The sequence below is a fragment of the Hemitrygon akajei genome, chromosome 1 (genome assembly GCF_048418815.1).
Source record: "Hemitrygon akajei chromosome 1, sHemAka1.3, whole genome shotgun sequence".
Lineage (NCBI taxonomy): Eukaryota > Metazoa > Chordata > Chondrichthyes > Myliobatiformes > Dasyatidae > Hemitrygon > Hemitrygon akajei.
The window spans coordinates 111,199,928-111,216,761 of record NC_133124.1 but is presented as its reverse complement, the minus strand read 5'-3'; the positions used below and the strand labels follow the sequence as shown (position 1 = coordinate 111,216,761).

Below are 16,834 nucleotides of genomic sequence, written 5' to 3'. Positions count from 1 at the left end.
TCTAGTTTGTGGGAGAGGAGACTGGGTAATGAGAGTGAGTTTGTACTCTGTGCCTTTGGTACAATGAAATATTGTCCTGTCCCATCAGGTTTCTGGTAATCAACAGGGTGAGAGTTAAGATGAGCTGGGAGGTCCTAAGCTAACGCGCAAATGAAGAGGTCAGAAACACACGGGAGAGTGAAAGGTGCAGGATTTTCAGGTCTTGGCCTTCACAAAGATCTTGCCTCTGGCGGTCAAAGGCTGTGCTGCGGAAAGGTGCTGGGGGAATGGGCATTGATTTGCAGCAGTGTCGGGGCTGTGTGTGTGTGTGCTGGGACATCTTACGAAAGGATCTCAGTCTTTATGAGGTGTAAAGACAGGCTGAAACAGTTTTTCTCCCCCTCAGGTTAGGTGAGATGAGAACTAAGTCACCGGTTTAGCCTGAAAGTTGAACTATTTAAGAGGAATCTGTGAGGGAACTCAGAGGATGGTGTGTGTGAAACTAAGTAGAACCAAGCAGAAAGGTAGATGTGGGTTCAATTGTAGAGAATTTAGAACTTGTAGAGAGAACATTTTAGAGAAGTTTGGATAGGTACGTGGGTGAGAGAGGTATGGGGAACTATGATCCAGGTGCTGGTAGAAAACCAGGCCAGCATGCGCTAGGTGGGCTGAAAGCCTGTTTCTGTGCTGTGTAACACTAACTCAGGATGTTTTGTTTAGGGATCATTCACCTCTGCACCAAGTTAAGGGGTCAACAATGTTCAGAGCCCACAATGCTGATTGGGCCCGGTTATGGAGGCAAAGGTTGCACCACCTCCCTCTTAGCCTGTCCATTAGGAAGCTTGCTGAAGGTGGGATCAGGTACGGCAGTGAGGTCGATAGAGAGAAGGGTCCGAGCCTTGACTTGGCTTTTGTGGAACCCTGTGGGATTGAACCTGCAGCGGGTCTGTCTGTGTTTGACAAGACAAAGAAAGGCAATGTACAGCAGTCACTACTGCTCCTTATATTCCTCATGGACTTCTAATGCCATGAAAATCATATTTCTAGTATCTGCTAAGGAATGGAATTAGCTCAGTCATCTTGCCAGGTCTCAGTCTAGAGAATGGAGTTCCTCAGTGCGGCACCAGGGAGTGCCAGAGGTGCTGAGACTGGCAGACTACTTCTTCTTAACCTCAGACATTCCTCCGATAGGTCCCTCCAATCCTTCTTGCCCAGCTGTGCAATGCCTGAGTAGGGGTGGCACAGTAGCGTAGTGGTTAGCACAGCACTGTACAGTGCAGGCGACCAGGGTTCAATTCTCATCGCTGCCTGTGAGGAGTTTGTACGTTCTCCCCGTGACTGCGTGGGTTTCCTCCGGGTGCTCCGGTTTCCTCCCACAGTCCAAAGACTGACCGGTTAGTAGGTTAATAGGTTTGTTGTAAGTTGTCCCGTGATTAGGCCAGGGTTAAATCAGGGGATTGCTAGGCGTCATGGCTCGAAGGACTGGAAGCACCAACTGTATCTCAGTAGGTGTAGTACGGTGACAGTGAGGTTGTGGTGGATGTTGCACTGTGAGTGTAACTGAAAGAGGCAGCTGCCACCATCTGATTGACAGTGTGCAGTCTGAGCTTGAGTTGTGCATTAGTGTACATCTCTGTCTGTTTTATTGCTCAGTGATACCAGCCGGGGTTTCCAGGTCACTTTATGAGTGGGGCAGTGTTACTCCTGACAGCTGTGATTTGAGCTGCTCCTGATTGCTGTGGGGTTCCTGTCAGTAGGTACAGGGTGTAAGCTCGGACCCTACTCTCCAGCCTGTCTGTTTCACCTGTTTCTGCTACAACTCCTTGTGGACCGTCTGAAAGATATTACCGAACATCGTCTGTTGGATGTGTCCACCTGCAGAGTGTAGACAGACTCAGCTCAGGGTTTTGCACTTTTAATGGAAATTCTAACAAACTTTTCAGTCCAGATTACTGCATTCATTTTTCATTTGATCCAGTTCATTAATTATTCTTTTTGGTACCCTTAGCTCCTATGTTGTTCTATCTCATGTTAAAGCTGTCAAATTTTTCAAGCCCCTTACACTCCCACTGAATCTGTAACATCTCTGGCCCCTTTAGCCTGCATCATCTCCATAACCCCTCTCACTATCTCTGTAACCCCCTCTGACTCTCTACCTCCATCCAGCCCTTATACCCCTCCCTAACTCTGTAACTGTCTCTGGCCCTACGTCTGTAACCCCTCCGGTCCTTACACAGTCCTTGATTCTATAACCTACTCTGGGACCCTACACCTCTTCCTATCTCTGTAATCTCTTCTGGGTCTTAACCCCTGCCTGTTTTTGTAAATCTCTCTAGCGCCACTGTCCCCACGAGAGCAGATGCAATCGCGTTTTAGAATCTCAGTCAAAAGGACAGTGTGACACTCCTCGCAAAGTACTGCCCCCCTCAGCTACTGCTCCCAAGTATGACACTCCTTCAGTACTACCTCTCTGACGGTATGACACGCCTTCAGTTCCTCAGGGACTATCTCCTATCCGCTAAGCCTTCTCACCTGAGATCAGCAGCACGTGCACTGAAGGTCTCCAGAGCTGTGGGCAGATTTGTGGGCTAAGCATCTCTTGCAAGTTGTTACTTGGTGGGCAAAGTGTTTGAAAAATTGAGAATCTGGAGAGGAGCAGGTGGAGGGAGGGGTTGGATCACTGTGGGGAGGGGAGGTGGGATGAGAAAGGATTGGGATATTGAGAGAGAGGAGGGGAAGGTAGAGATGTTGGATTGTTGAAGAGTGGAGGAAGGTCGGGGTTGGATTACTGAGAGAGGGAGGGAGAAGGTGGAGGGTGTTGACATGTAGAGGAGGAGAGGGAAGTGGGAGTGTTGGATTGTTGAGGAAGGGAGGGTAAGGTAGGAGCTTGAATTATTGAGGGAAGGAGGTGGTGGAGAGTGCTGGTTTGTCGATGGGGGAAGAGGTTGGGTGTGTTGGGCTTTTGAAGGGGGGGAGAGAGGAGGAGGAGGTGTTGGGTTGGTGGGGAGGGAGGGAGGAGAGAGGGATTGTTGGATTATGGAGGATGAGAAATGTTGACCTGATTATGTATATCTGGTGATTTAAGCCTTTAGTTACACAGTTGGGCAGTCGATTGAGGTAAAGATTGCCGATGGATGTTGGGTGGGGCTGAGTGAGATCCTCCAGTTCTATGACCCAGTTCAGGGTTGATCTTCCTACTGCTTTGTCTGAGGTTATGACGAGAAATCTTCAGGGACTTGGAAGAGGGCAAATTCAGCAGAAGTTACAAACAAAAGGCTGCAGAGGCTGGACATTGAAATATATTTTCTGCTTTTGTTCCAATTGAACGGAGCTGGTTATAAGTTATCTCTATGTCTTGTAGCTATGAACCTAATGTATTACTAATTTTTGAATGACTCTATATTTTACATTCCTTGTCCCCTGCTGTGATTATTAGCTTCTTGTTTTTCTCTCAGATGTAGTGTTCTTTCATATTCTGGCAGACTTATCTATCTCTCTCGCTCACGTGTCTTCTTCCCCTTTTGGTCTATCACTTTCTCTGTCTTACTCCTCTCTCTCTCTCCCCCTCTCTCTGTTACTCCTTCCCCTCTGACCCATCTTTTTCCCTGACTTTGTCAGTTCTTTCGTCCTCCATTCCTCTCTCCCGCCCCTCTCTCTCTCTCTCCTGCTCGTCTCTTTCCCTTTCTTCCCCCCCACCAATCCTTTTCCTGTCAACAGGTTCCATCTCTGCTTTCACTTATGAATCCTGTTGTGATGTCAAGATCTGACAAACCCATGGTGAGGCCCAGTCCGCCTACCTCTCTCTAATGCAGGGCACTCCACGCCAAGTGAGAAGAGCTTACACTTCCATATATGGGTCTGATTTGCAAAATTCCAAATCACATGACAAAACTCAGAGAGAGTAAGAGTAAATCTGCAAGACGACCAATAAATTTTTCACAGGGCGCTTGGGTTTGTAATAGTAGAATGTGAAAACATTCCTACAGCCCTGCTCTTTGCTCAGAAGATGAACCTATTTTTTTTTCCCTTGCTGGCATATGTGAGCTATGACTCAAATCGAAACGCTGGGATTGTATTACCCTTACAAATATCCACTTGGCTCTCATCCTTTTTGCAATGTGTGCCACTAAAAGAACATCCGGGAGGAGGAAGGAGCATTGGAATTGCAGTTTGTTACTTTGGAGGATCGTGTCAGCCCTAGGATTGTTTTCTGGTTAGGCAGAGATTGGACTCCAGGAGCAGTGAGCATCTTTGTTAGTCCCTCCTACTCCTGCCCACTCAGACTCTTGCTTTTTTAAAGTTTGACTCCTTGATATTTGAACAGATAAACTTCAGACTGGTAACCTGCAACCTTCTCCCATCCACCAACAGCTTGTGTTCCAGGCTGTTCCATTACAAATCTTAATGACTTTGGATGTACTTTTAAATAAATACCAGATATTAGAAAAACAGCACAAAAAGGAGATGCTGAGAGTTTGAATAAAAGTGGCCCTGAATCCATCTGAAGTGGAGTGGGCCAGTGTATCGGGAACACAGACTTGAGTATAGTTGTGCTAGTTTTTTCTTTCTTGCATCTATAAAGTGCTTCAGATATAAAACAGTCCGAATGGATTTCACATCCAAATTTATTCAGACTGAGGTAAATTCCAGATCTTGCATGTACAGAGGTGACATAAAACTCTGGATGTTCACTGTGGATTTTGTTTGTGAGCAGATGTTCTGATTCATCGTGGGCTGTGATTTGGGCCCACGTCAGCAACCTATTCCAGGCAGATCTGCCTTTAACTCTTAACATTGAGCTTCTACATCTGTTGTCATTTTAAGCAAGGATGTGCAACATCTATTTCTTAATGTTTATTGAGCCTGTATCTGGGCCCAGTGTTTATTCCTGATATTAATAGTGACTGTCTTTATTCTCTGTCTGTGAAGGATAACATTTATCATCCAAACTTATTTAAGATTGCATAATCCTTCTGGTGAAGGTGTGTGCCTTTTGGTGAAGGTGTAATCTTATCCATAGAAGTATAATCCTTCATGAAGGACTGGTCCTTTTCATGAAGGTGTGCGCCTTTTGGTGAAGCTGTGGTGCTTCTGGTGAAGGTATAATATTTCAGGTGAAGATGTGGTTTTTCTGGTGAAGATGTAAAGGCTGATTTATACTTGTGCGTACAGGCTACGCTGTAACTCTGATTTTCACTTCTGCGTTGCTCAACGCCGTAACAAGCATGCGTTGGTGTGCGCCAAAACACTTGTTGGTGGTGGGGTTTCTATGGCACAGTGTTGAGTTTCTTCGCGAGAGACGTGGACAAGGAAACGCATTTCAAATATTTTCAGATGTTTGCAGGTAGATTTGATGATTTGGTTCATCTATTTCGCATCGGTGTGCAGACACGGCGGAGAATCAGCAACCGGAAATGCGATGCTACCAAGTGGACCAATCACAGTTGTTGTGGTCTGCGTCGCCGTGATGCGTGAGTTACTTTTTTGCGGAGGTACAGGTCACCCTACAGCGTAGATGCGATGCACAAGTATAAATCAGACTTAGTCCTTCTGGTGAACGTTTAGTCTGTCTGTTGATGGTCTCCCACAGAGCCGATGGGAGGGAGTACCAGGGTTTGGAACCAGTGAGGATGAAGGACAAATTATATATTTATAAGTCAGCAAGTTTGTATCCTGGAGGGGAACATGCAGCCCTGTAACTGCTGCCATAGAAGTCACAGGTTTCAGCAGGTGCTGTCAGAGTAGCCCCCATACACAGACAGTAGATGCACTTTGAAAAGAGGTTGACTGGCTGCAAACTACTTTGAGGTGGTGTGAAGCCATTAAAAGAACAGGAGATGTCTTTCTGTCTACTGATGCTTCTATTTATTCTCTGCCGCTCTCACGTGACCTCAGGGTTTACTGTGGGAGTTGCTGTCGCTGCTTGTGGATCTGAGCGGCAGCGGCCCACTCTTCCCTGGGGCACCAGGGTTCTTCTGCTGATGTAGTGTGTGGGCTTGCAGCATATCCTCACAGTCCCCTCCCCAGTGGAGGTCAGCTCAACGGAGCTGGGTGGGCAAAACTCAATTGTCCTTCTCTAACCGGTGACCACCTTTATCCCAGCCAACCATGGGGGAAGTATAGTCATGAAGAACTAGGAACAGGAGTAGTCCATTCAAGTTCTCAAGCCTGCTCCACCATCAGAAATCTATCCAGCAATCTTGAATTGAACGCCGAGTGTCCCTGCAGCGTTGGGGAGAGAGTTCTGAAGAGTCACCACGCACTGGGGGGAGATATTTCTCTTCCTCCTCTTCTTCTCCCAACAGAATCTAAGATTCCATCCTCCGAAGGCCACGGAAGATGAGTTGATTTGAAACAGGATTGATGTCCAGACACGAGGAATAACTGCAGATGCTGGAAATTCAAGCAACACACACAAAATGCTGGTGGAACACAGCAGACCAGGCAGCATCTATAGGAAGCAGCACAGTCGACGTTTCTGGCTGAGACCCTCCGTCAGGACTAACTGAAAGGAAAGATAGTAAGGGATTTGAAAGTAGGAGGGGAAGGAGGAAATGTGAAATGATGGGAGAAGACTGCAGGGGGTGGGGTGAAGCTGAGAGCTGGAAAGGTGATTGGCAAAAGGGATAAAGAGCTAGAGAAGGGAAAGGATCATGGGACGGGAGGCCTTGGGAGAAAGAAAGGGGGAGGGGAGCACCAGAGGAAGATGGAGAACAGGCAGAGTGATGGGCAGAGAGAGAGGGAAAAAAAAGAGGGGGGAAACTAAATATATCAGGGATGGGGTAAGGAGGAGAGGGGGGCATTAACGGAAATTAGAGAAGTCAATGTTCATGCCATCAGGTTGGAGGCTACCCAGACGGTATCGTTCCTTTCAGTTAGTCCTGACGAAGAGTCTCGGCCCGAAATGTCGACTGTGCTTCTTCCTATAGATGCTGCCTGGCCTGCTGCGTTCCACCAGTATTTGATGTCCAGATGTTGATGGATATGGGGATCAGGCCAAAAGCAGCTGATCCCCTCGTTCTGAGACTGATACTGTTGTGAGACACCTCAGCCAGGGGACACAACCTCCCTACATCCAGCCCCTGTCGAGCTTATTCACACTGAGAAGATGTTGTCTGCATCCTTTATCCATTGACAAGGGCTGGAATGCTGCATCTTCCCAATGGGAGGTGTGATTGTCGGCACAGACCTGACTCCGGGTGCTCACACCGTGTGCACCAGCCCAACCCTGGACCACACTTCGACACATTCACGCAGAGCAGTCTAACAGGTTGCAATGCTAGTAATCTGAAGACTTTAAACCCTAAGATTTCCACCTCACCGTGGAATATCCAACTGATGAAGAGAGTGAGTTTGATATCAACCTGTAAATAGAATGTAGAAGTGAAACTAACCGAACCTCTGACTGATTTTATCTTAATTTTTGAACAAAGCATTCATAGTTCACTATCTGCTTTCAGTAACCTCATGGCCTGGTTTATTCGGGACGGGTCAGTGATCAGAGCCCGCAGACTCCACGCTGCCTGGAGAGGAGGAAGCAAATACTGCACTGCTGCCACAGACCACTCAGCCCCTCTGCCACTGGTGCTCCTGCCCCATACAACCTCTTCCCACCTGTTTCTTCCCCCCCGCAGATGCTGGAAATCTGAGCAACACACAAAATACTGGAGGAACTCAGCAGGCCAGGCAGCATCTATAGAAAAGAGTACAGTCGACGTTTTGGGCCAAAACCCAAGTCCCACTGAAGGGTTTCAACCCGAAATGTCGACTGTACTTTTCTCCATAGATGCTGCCTGAATGCTGCTGAGGTTTTCCAGCATTTTGTGTGTGTTGCTCTGAAAATTAGCAGTATAATTTCCCCAAAACAAGCATGATAACAGCAGCCAGGACTCACCACAGGGACCTGAAATCACATACATGTGTATATATTTGTGTGTATGTGCACATGGATGTTTGTGAGTGTGTGCGCATGAGCATATGCACACATATCTCTGTGCATGTGTGTGTCTTAGAATGTGCCATATGTATGTGTGTAAACACATCTGAGTGTGCACAAGTGCATGTCAATGAGTGTATCTGAGAGTATGTGCACATATATCTCTGTGCATCTGTATATCTGTTTGTCTACACTAATGTGTGTGCCTGTGGTGTGTATCTAGGAGTGTATGTGTATGTGAAAGTGTGAGTGAGTATGTCTGACTATATGGGTCAGTGTGTGTATGTGTCTTCATTGAAGTGTCAGTGAGGTGTGCGCGTTTGTGTGTATGAGGGGGTGGATTATGTGTAAGTACAAACCAATGGAGGCATTCACCAGGCAACACCCACAAAATGCTGGAGGAACTTGGCAGGCCAGGAACCATCTAGGGAGAGCACAGTTGACGTTTCAGGCCAAAACCCTTCAGCAGGACTGGAGAAGAAAAAGCTAAGGAGTAGATTTAAAAGATGGGGGGAGGGGAAAGAGAAACACAAGGTGATGGGTGAAACCTGAAGGGGGAGGGATGAGGTAAAGAGCTGGGAAGCTGATTGGAGAAAGAGACAGAAGGCCATGGAAGAAAGAAAAGGGGGGAGGAGCATCAGACGGAGGCGATAAGCAAGGAGATAAGGTGACAGAGGGAAAAGGGGATGGGAAATGGAGGAGAGGAAGGCTGGGAGGCATTACCAGTAGTTCGAGAAATCAATGTTCTCGCCTTCAGGTTGGAGGCTACAGGTTGGAGGAATAAAAGTTGTTCTTCCAACCTAAGTGTGGCCTCATCACGACAATGGACAAGTAAAGGTAATTTCTCCTGAAGTGTGGGAGACTGAGGGTGAACATATAAGGCTTTATAAAATCATGAGGGTTACACTATATGTACAGTGAATGTACACTGTCTTGTTCTCAGGGAAGGAAATTAAAAACTAGAGTGCGTAGGATTGAGGTGAGAGGGGATAGATTTTGGAATACTTGCCGAGTGGAATTAGCACTGCATGATATGAACAACGAGTATAGGTCCCAAGGAATTTGGACCCTAAAATTCCAGGAGGATCACTGTCAGAAAAGGGACCCAAGGAGAAGCTGCTTCATGCAGAGGATGGTGGTTCTATGGAATGAATTACCAGAGGAAGTGGTTAGGCAGTTACAATAACAACATTTGAAAGATATTTTGACAGATAGGAGGGATTTAGAGGGATATGGACCAAACATGGCAAACGGAACTAGCTTGTTGGAAGCAATAGTTGACATGGGCAAGTTGGGTCAAAAGCCTTGTCTCCTTGTTGTATTTACTTATGTGATTCTAAAATCAAAGAAGCCATTTGATATGGTGGCTGTCGGTACTCTGGGTACTGATCCCCAATTAGGTGAGTCTGTACCTTGGTTAATTACTGTGGAATGATGGAAGGCTGCTTTTGCCCATTAACAATGGGACTTCTCAAGGTCCTATCATTTTTACCTCGGCCCCCACTCCCTGTATGAGAGGACTGTAAAGTTCTGTAGGATTCACAGGGATCTTCAGCTTTACACCATGGCTCCACCTATTTACAAATCTCTTTAATGGATCTTCAATGTCTCACAATCTCCCTTAAAGTTTAAGTATAATGTATTACTGCAGGAGGTGAGCTAGCAAGTGGTACTAGAGGCAGTCAAGAACACGTGGCACAGGAGCAGGAGAAAGCCATTGAGTCCGAATATGTGCTGCCATTTATAAGACCCATGGTCTTGCCCTCATTTCCACTTTCCTGCCGCTTACCCACACTCTCGGCCTATCTCGAGCTTGAATACATTCAGTGGCTGTCTTCTCAGGCCTCTCTTGCAAAGATACTCTGAGGGAAGAAATTCTTCTTCATCTTGTCCAGAAACTTTGCCTCCTAGGCCCGGATCTCTGCAACCACACCCCCAAAGCAGAACTCCTAGCTTTCACACCAGCCTCAATCCCATGGTTGTGGAGTGGAAGCAAGTAATCTCTGGCTTTGCCTAAGACGACGCAGTGTTCTGGCCCTGGGAGCCTGGCATATTTCAGTGAAATCCCTTTCAGGCTTCTCAGAAAACTAGAGTTCAGGCAGGTTCACCATGAAAGAACCTCTTGGTTGCCGGTGAATTTGTACAGAATAACTGGAGAAGTGAGGGGCACGTGGGAAGTGCTGGTTCACACATCTGTCAAGGCCAGCAAGACCAGGCAGTATGCAGCAATCTAGCCTTAATCAACCAAGGCTCACAAGCTCAGAGCTGGGAGGCTACACCACACTAATTAGACCAATGGCCAGAGCATTGTGTCATATTAGGCAGGATGAGGCCGATTTGCTTCCCATTCTGCAGGTTCTGAGGTGACTGAGGCTATTGTGGGGACCACAGATGGGCAAGAGGTGGCTGTTAGGGTGGGGGTGTAGGTTGTGATGTGGCGTGCTCCTTTTACCACTGTGTGGGGTTTCTGTCTGCTCTGAATCAGGATTGAGGTTGTCACTACCACCCCAAATCTTTGAATTGTTCTGGGCTGGATATTCCCAGGATCAGTGTGGATGTTGCATTTCTTCAAGGACTTTTTCAGAATATTCTCTTGTCTGCCTCTGAGTTCTGGCCATGGTGTCAGTCTCCTTTATGGCCAGAACACAGAAGAGGGTTCCAGGATTCATTGATGTTAAATGAACAACAATAGGCAAGTTGGAGGGGTGATGGCGTTCCCTGGATACTGGTTGGTGGACAGTGCATTTTTCCATTGGAAGACTCCACAGTCTGAATCTTTCCAGACTTCAAGAGGCAGTTTCTGTCAGAAGCCCCAGTTTCCTTAGGGTAAAGAGGGATGGGATTAGGCAGATGAACAAATGCCTCATGTCTGCAGAGACGGGAACCCTGACTAATTGTCGTTCTTTCCTTTGGCAGAGAAAAAGCAGAGAGCAAAAGCGAAGGGAGCAGACAAGAAGAAGAAGAAGAGAGCTCGTGCTAAGGAACGCAAGCAATTTGTGGCACTGCAAACAACAGAGAGCACGGACCTATAAAACGTTAATCCACAACATTCATCAAGCTGCTCGTCCTTCCTACACTCCTGCAGTTGTGCTGCTTTTGACAATATTAGTGGCAGAAATGAAAGAAAGAGGGAAAGTCCATGAAAAATTTTATTTATACATCAGGCGTTTGCTGTTCCGTTTGACCTGTAAAGAACAAGCTTGGTGTGGCAAAGACTCTTTAAAAAGCCACAAAGTTTGCATTAAGATAATTTAAAACATGCAAGGTTAGCCCCTGCTTATAGAGTTGCCCAGAGTTGGAGAACAAGATGTGTCTATTTAAATGCAGGAAGACTTTTGAACACAGGACAAGGACTGTTTACTACATGGAGTCTGCATTTTCCGTTTGTCCTACATTCCAGGAAGACCCCCCATGTGTACAAGCACTGCCAAGCTGCAATGTTATGCAGGGTTTGCCACAGGTCCTAGGGACATCACCTACATAAAACGCTTTAAAGGCTATAACTGTATAATCAAAGCAATGACTGTCTCCTTGTTGCTTGACTGGTGTGTACACAGTGCTGAGTCTATCCATAATAAACTTACTCACTGTGTTTATATGTATATTTAGATATGTATTTGTATGTGTGTATATATGTGTGTAATTTTATATATATATACACACACACACACACACACTTTAATTGTTGGCCATCTGCTTCACAGCACCTGCTACTATTTCTCTGATAACTATATTTTGGGATGTCCAGTGGTGTGTGTGGAGAGACGTGTATGTGTTGACATCTAATTCCTGCTCTAACCCCAAGATGGTCTTTGGATCTTCAGTAAACTGCTAAATTAGTTTATTATTGTCACGTGTAAAGGGAAGAACTCGTGTACCTTTCATACAAATCAATTCATTACAACAGTGCTTCGAGGTGGTACAAGACAGAGCATGAACAGAATGTGGTTACAGTTACAGAGAAACTACAGTGCAGGTAGAAAATGAAGTACCAGGTCATGATGAGGGAGACTGAAAGTCAAAAGTCCGTCTTATTGTACTGGGGACTGATCAGTAACTTTATGACAGCAGGATAGAAGCTGTCCTTTAGCCTGGTGGTACGTGCCTTCAGGCTTTAGTATCTTCTGCTCAACGAGATGGGAGAGAAGAGAGAATTTCTTGGTTGGCACTATGAAGGCAGTGAGAAATGTAGACAGTACGTGGAGAGGAGGGTGTTTTCTGCAATTTGCTGAGCTGTGTCCACCACTATCTCCAGGTTTTTTATGGTCTCAGGAGGAAGAATGGCCATACCAAGAGCTGCTGCATTCAGATAAGATGCTTTCTAGGGTGCACTGATAAAAATTGGTGAGGGCCAAAGGGAAGATGCCAAATTTCTTAAGCCTCCAGAGGAAGTGGAGGCGTTGGTGAGTTTTCTTGGTCTAAATGCTGGAAGTACTCAGCAGGTCAGGCAGAGATGAAAGGTTCTGATGAAAGGTTATTAACACGGAACGTAGAACAGTACAGCACAGTAAAGGCCCTTTGGGCCACAATATTGTGCCAACCTTTTAACCTAACCTAAGATCAAGATAACCCTTCTGTCCTACATAGCTCTCCATTTATCTATCATCCAACTAAGAGACTCTTGAATGTCCCTAAAGTATCAGCATCCACAACCACCACTGGCAGGGTGTTACCACTCACTGTGTAAGGAACTTGCCTCTGATGACCCCCCCTATACTTCCCTCTAATCACCTTAAAATTATGTCAGCTTATATCAGCCATTTTTGCCCTGGGAAGAAGCCGCTGGCTATCCACTCTATCTATGCCACTTATCATCTTGTACATTTCTAATAAGTCACTGCTCACCCAACTTTGCTCCAGAGAGAAAAGCCCAAGCTCACTCAGCATATGCTCATAAGACATTCTCTTATCCAGGCAGCTTCCTGGTAAATCTCCTCTATATTCTCTTTCATCATAAGATATAGGAGCAGAATTAGGCCATTTGGCCCATCGAGTCTGTTCCACCATTTCATCATAGCTGATCCAATTATCCTCTCAGCCCCAGTCTGCTGCCTTCTCCCTGTATCCCTTCATGCCCTGATCAACAAGTTAAGACATTCCTTAAAACTTACTTTTTCATTTTGATTATTTGCTATCAACCATCCTTACTGTGTGGAAATGTGAGACACTTGCAACAGTAAAGACATTATACAGTTGGATATTGTAGCAAGTTAATATAGCAATGTATTTATCTTACTACTGTTGATTTTGAGTTTGAAAGTTAAGGAATAGAGCAACTGAACCACAATTTGATAATATTGCTACCAAGTCAAAGACTTTCAATTCAACAGTTTTTAAAAATTTTACTGAACACTAAAGATTTTGCAGATGCTGGAAATCTAAAGTAAAACACACAAAAATTCTCTCTACAACTTCCTCAACCTTCCTAAAATGAGGCAACAAGGGCTGAACACAATATTCCATGGCTGTTCTAACCAGAGTTTTATAGAGCTGCAACATTACCTCATGGTTTTTAATCTCAATCCCCCAACTGATGAAGGCTAACACACCATACACCTTCTTAATCAACCTATCATCTTGCGTGACACCTTTATAGGAATCTATGGATGGGGACCCCAGATCCATCTGTTCCTCCAAGCTGTCAAGAATCCTGCCATTAACCCTGTATTCTGCTTTGAAATTCAACCTTCCCAAAATGAATCACTTCACACTTTTCCGGGTTGAACTCTGTCGCTCAGCTCTGCATCTTGTCTGCTGCAACCTACAGCCATCCTCCACACTATCCACAACTCCAGCAACTTTTGTCTCATCTGCAAACTTACTAATAGCCCTTCCGCTTCTTCATCTAAGTTATTTATAAAAATCACAAAGACAGGGGTGATGGAAGAAATCCCCGTGGAACACCACTGGTCACTGACCTCCAGGCAGAATACACTCCATCTACGATCAGCCTCTGCCTTCTACGGGCAATCCAATTCTGTATCCACACAGCCAGCTTTCCCTGGATCCCATGCCTCCTGACTTTCAGAATAGGGGGGCACTTTCTCAATCACCTTACTAAAATCCATATACACCACATCCACTGCTCTACCTTCATCAGCGTGCTGCCTTCATCCTCAAAGAATTGAATCAGGCTCCTGGGGTATGACAGGCCCCTCATAAAGCCTTTTTGCTGCTGGAATACTTGCAGAGTGGGATTGAGCATGAGTTGAGCAAATGACCAGAGTTCAAATCCCAGCTGGTTCAATTTTGGAAAACTCAGGTGTGGTGGACTTGGAGAAGGAGGAGAAGGGATTCCTTAGGAGAGTAACACAACCGAGAGGTCGCCGTCAGCCAGAGGGAGGGCTGAGATGGGCTTTGTATTCTAGTATTGGAAGGCTATGGAGTTGGATGAGGCTATCAAAGGGTCCATGGAAGCTGTCCCCATGCAAAACTTAGGGCCATAAATATAAGAGGCTCACCAATTAACCCCATGAGTAATTCGAATGCAGGAGAGGGTGAAATGGGAGGGGCTGGCATAGAGTGGAATCACCAGCATGGAGCAGAGGGGACGAGTGGCCTGTAAAGCTGTATCAGCAATTATGCTGTTACCACAACATCCCTGACTGGACTCTGCAGGGTTTGTTTCGCAAACTGAAGGGATGGCAGAGCAGGATAGTTATAAATAACCACTCACCATAGAGCAAGAATGGATCCTACACCTCCAGCCACACAGTTGAAAAACTTACTTGTAGCAGAATTACAGGCAGGTATGTTCAGACAACACGCTGAATATAAATGATGCATGGATTATAGTGAAGATAGAGAATAAAAAATACACTGTGCGAGCACAAGAAACAAAGGCAGAATCCGAGACAAGTCCATGGTAGTGAAGAGCTGCTCCATAGCGTTCCCTCGCTGAGATAGGTTTAGGATTGTGCAGGCCGATTCAAGAATCTGATGCCTGTGGGGAAGTAGCTACTCCTGGACCTGTCCTCCGGTACTTCCTGCCTGATGGTTGCGGTGAGAAGATGGCATGGTCCAGGTGATCGGGATTGTTGCTGATGGACGCTGCCTTCCTGAGGCAGCACCTCCTGGAAATGCTGTCAATGGTGGGGAAGTCTGTGTCTTTGATGCCCACTACTCTCTACAGCCTCTTGCCTTCCTGTGTTTTGGCAAACCGTAACAGGCCACCAGTCAGGATATGTTCAGTGTACAGGTAGAAGTTTCTTTGAGTATTTGGTGATGTGCCGAATCCCCTTAAGCTTATAGTAAAGTAGAGGCACTTGCATGCCTTCTTAATGATTGTAGTTATGTGCTGGGACCAGGACAATTTAACTGAGTTCAACAGCCTCAGGCATTTACTTTTCCCACACACTTGCTCTCTGTCTTTTGTCTCATTACTTACCCATCATTGCCTTTCTTTATAGAGTCATAGAAAGCTACGACACAGGAATAGGCCCTTCAGCCCATGTAGTCTGTGCTGAACTGTTTAAACTTCCTATTCCCATCGACCTACACCAGGACTATAGCCCTCTATACCCCTACAATCCATGTACCTATCCAAATTTTTCTTAAACGTTGAAACCAAGCTCACATGTAGCATTTGCCGTGGCAGCTGGTTCCACACACTCTGAACTCTGAGTGATGAAGTTTACCCTCAGGTTCCCCTTAAACTTTTCACCTTTCACCCTTAACCCATGACATACAGTTGTAGTCTCACCCAACCACAGTGGAAAAAGCCTGCATGCATTTACCCTATTTATACCCCTCATAATTCTGTATATCTTTATCAAATCTCCTCTCAATCTTCTACATTTCAAGGAATAAAGTCATAGCCTATTTAACCTTTCTATAAAACTTAGGTCCTCTAAAGCCAGCAACATCCTTGTAAATTTCTCTGTACTCTTTCAATCTTATTGATATCTTTCCTGTATGTAGGTAGCCAAAACTGCACAAAATACTCCAAATTAGGCCACTTCAATGTCTTGTACAATTTCAACATAACACCCGAACTTTTGTACTCAATGCTTTGATTTATGAAGGCCAATTACTAAAAGCTTTCTTTATGACCTTTTCTACCTGTGGGTGACTTTCAATGAATTATGCTCCTGTATTCACAGATTCCTTTGTTCTAACACACTCCTCAGTGCCCTACCACTCACTGTGTAAGACCTACCCTGGTTGGTTCTCCCAAAGTGCAACACTTCACACTTCTCTGCATTAAATTCCATTTGTCAATTTTCAGCCCATTTTTCCAGCTGGGCCAGATCCTACTGCAAGCCACAATAGTCTTCCTCGTAGCCCACTACACCACCAATCTTGTTGTCATTCGCAAATTTGCCAATCCATTTAACCACGTTATCACCCAGATAGTTGATACAGATGACAAACAGCAACAGAACCAGCACTGATCCCTGTGGCACCTCACTAGTCACGATCCTTCAGTCAGCAAGGCAACCATCTACTATCACTCTCTGGCTTCTCCCACAAAGCCAATGTCTAATCCAATTTACTACCTCACCTTGAAGGCTGAACAACTAAACCTTCTTGACCAATCTTCCATGAGGGACCTTGTCAAAGGTCTCGCTAAAGTCCATTTAGCCAACATCCACTACTCTGACTTCATCAACTTTCCTGATAACTTAGGTTAAAACAATCTATAAATTAGTTAGATATGACCTACCATGCATGAAGCCACACTGACTATCCCTAACCAGTCTATGTCTATCCAAATACTCAGTCCCTTAGAATACTTTCCCACGAGCAATATCAGGATCACCGATCATTTCCTGGTTTACTTTTAGAGATTTTTTTTAAACAACGGAACAACATTGGCTATCCTCCAATCGTCTGGTATCTCACATGTCACTAAGGATGATTTAAATATCTCTGTGAGGGGCCCAACAATTTCTGCACTTGCCTCCCATAGGGTTCGAG

General features: G+C 45.5%; 1 protein-coding gene across 1 annotated transcript in view; it reads left to right on the top strand.

Annotated features, from left to right (window-relative positions):
• rspo2 (R-spondin 2) overlaps positions 1 to 11,509 on the top strand; it is an 89,620-nt gene extending 78,111 nt beyond the window's left edge. Inside the window, exon 5 of the mRNA XM_073055280.1 lies at positions 10,832 to 11,509. Coding sequence (XP_072911381.1) covers positions 10,832 to 10,947 — 116 coding nt within the window. The 3' untranslated portion in view covers positions 10,948 to 11,509. The remainder of the gene's footprint in view (positions 1 to 10,831) is intronic.
• The last annotated feature ends 5,325 nt before the right edge of the window (positions 11,510 to 16,834 follow it).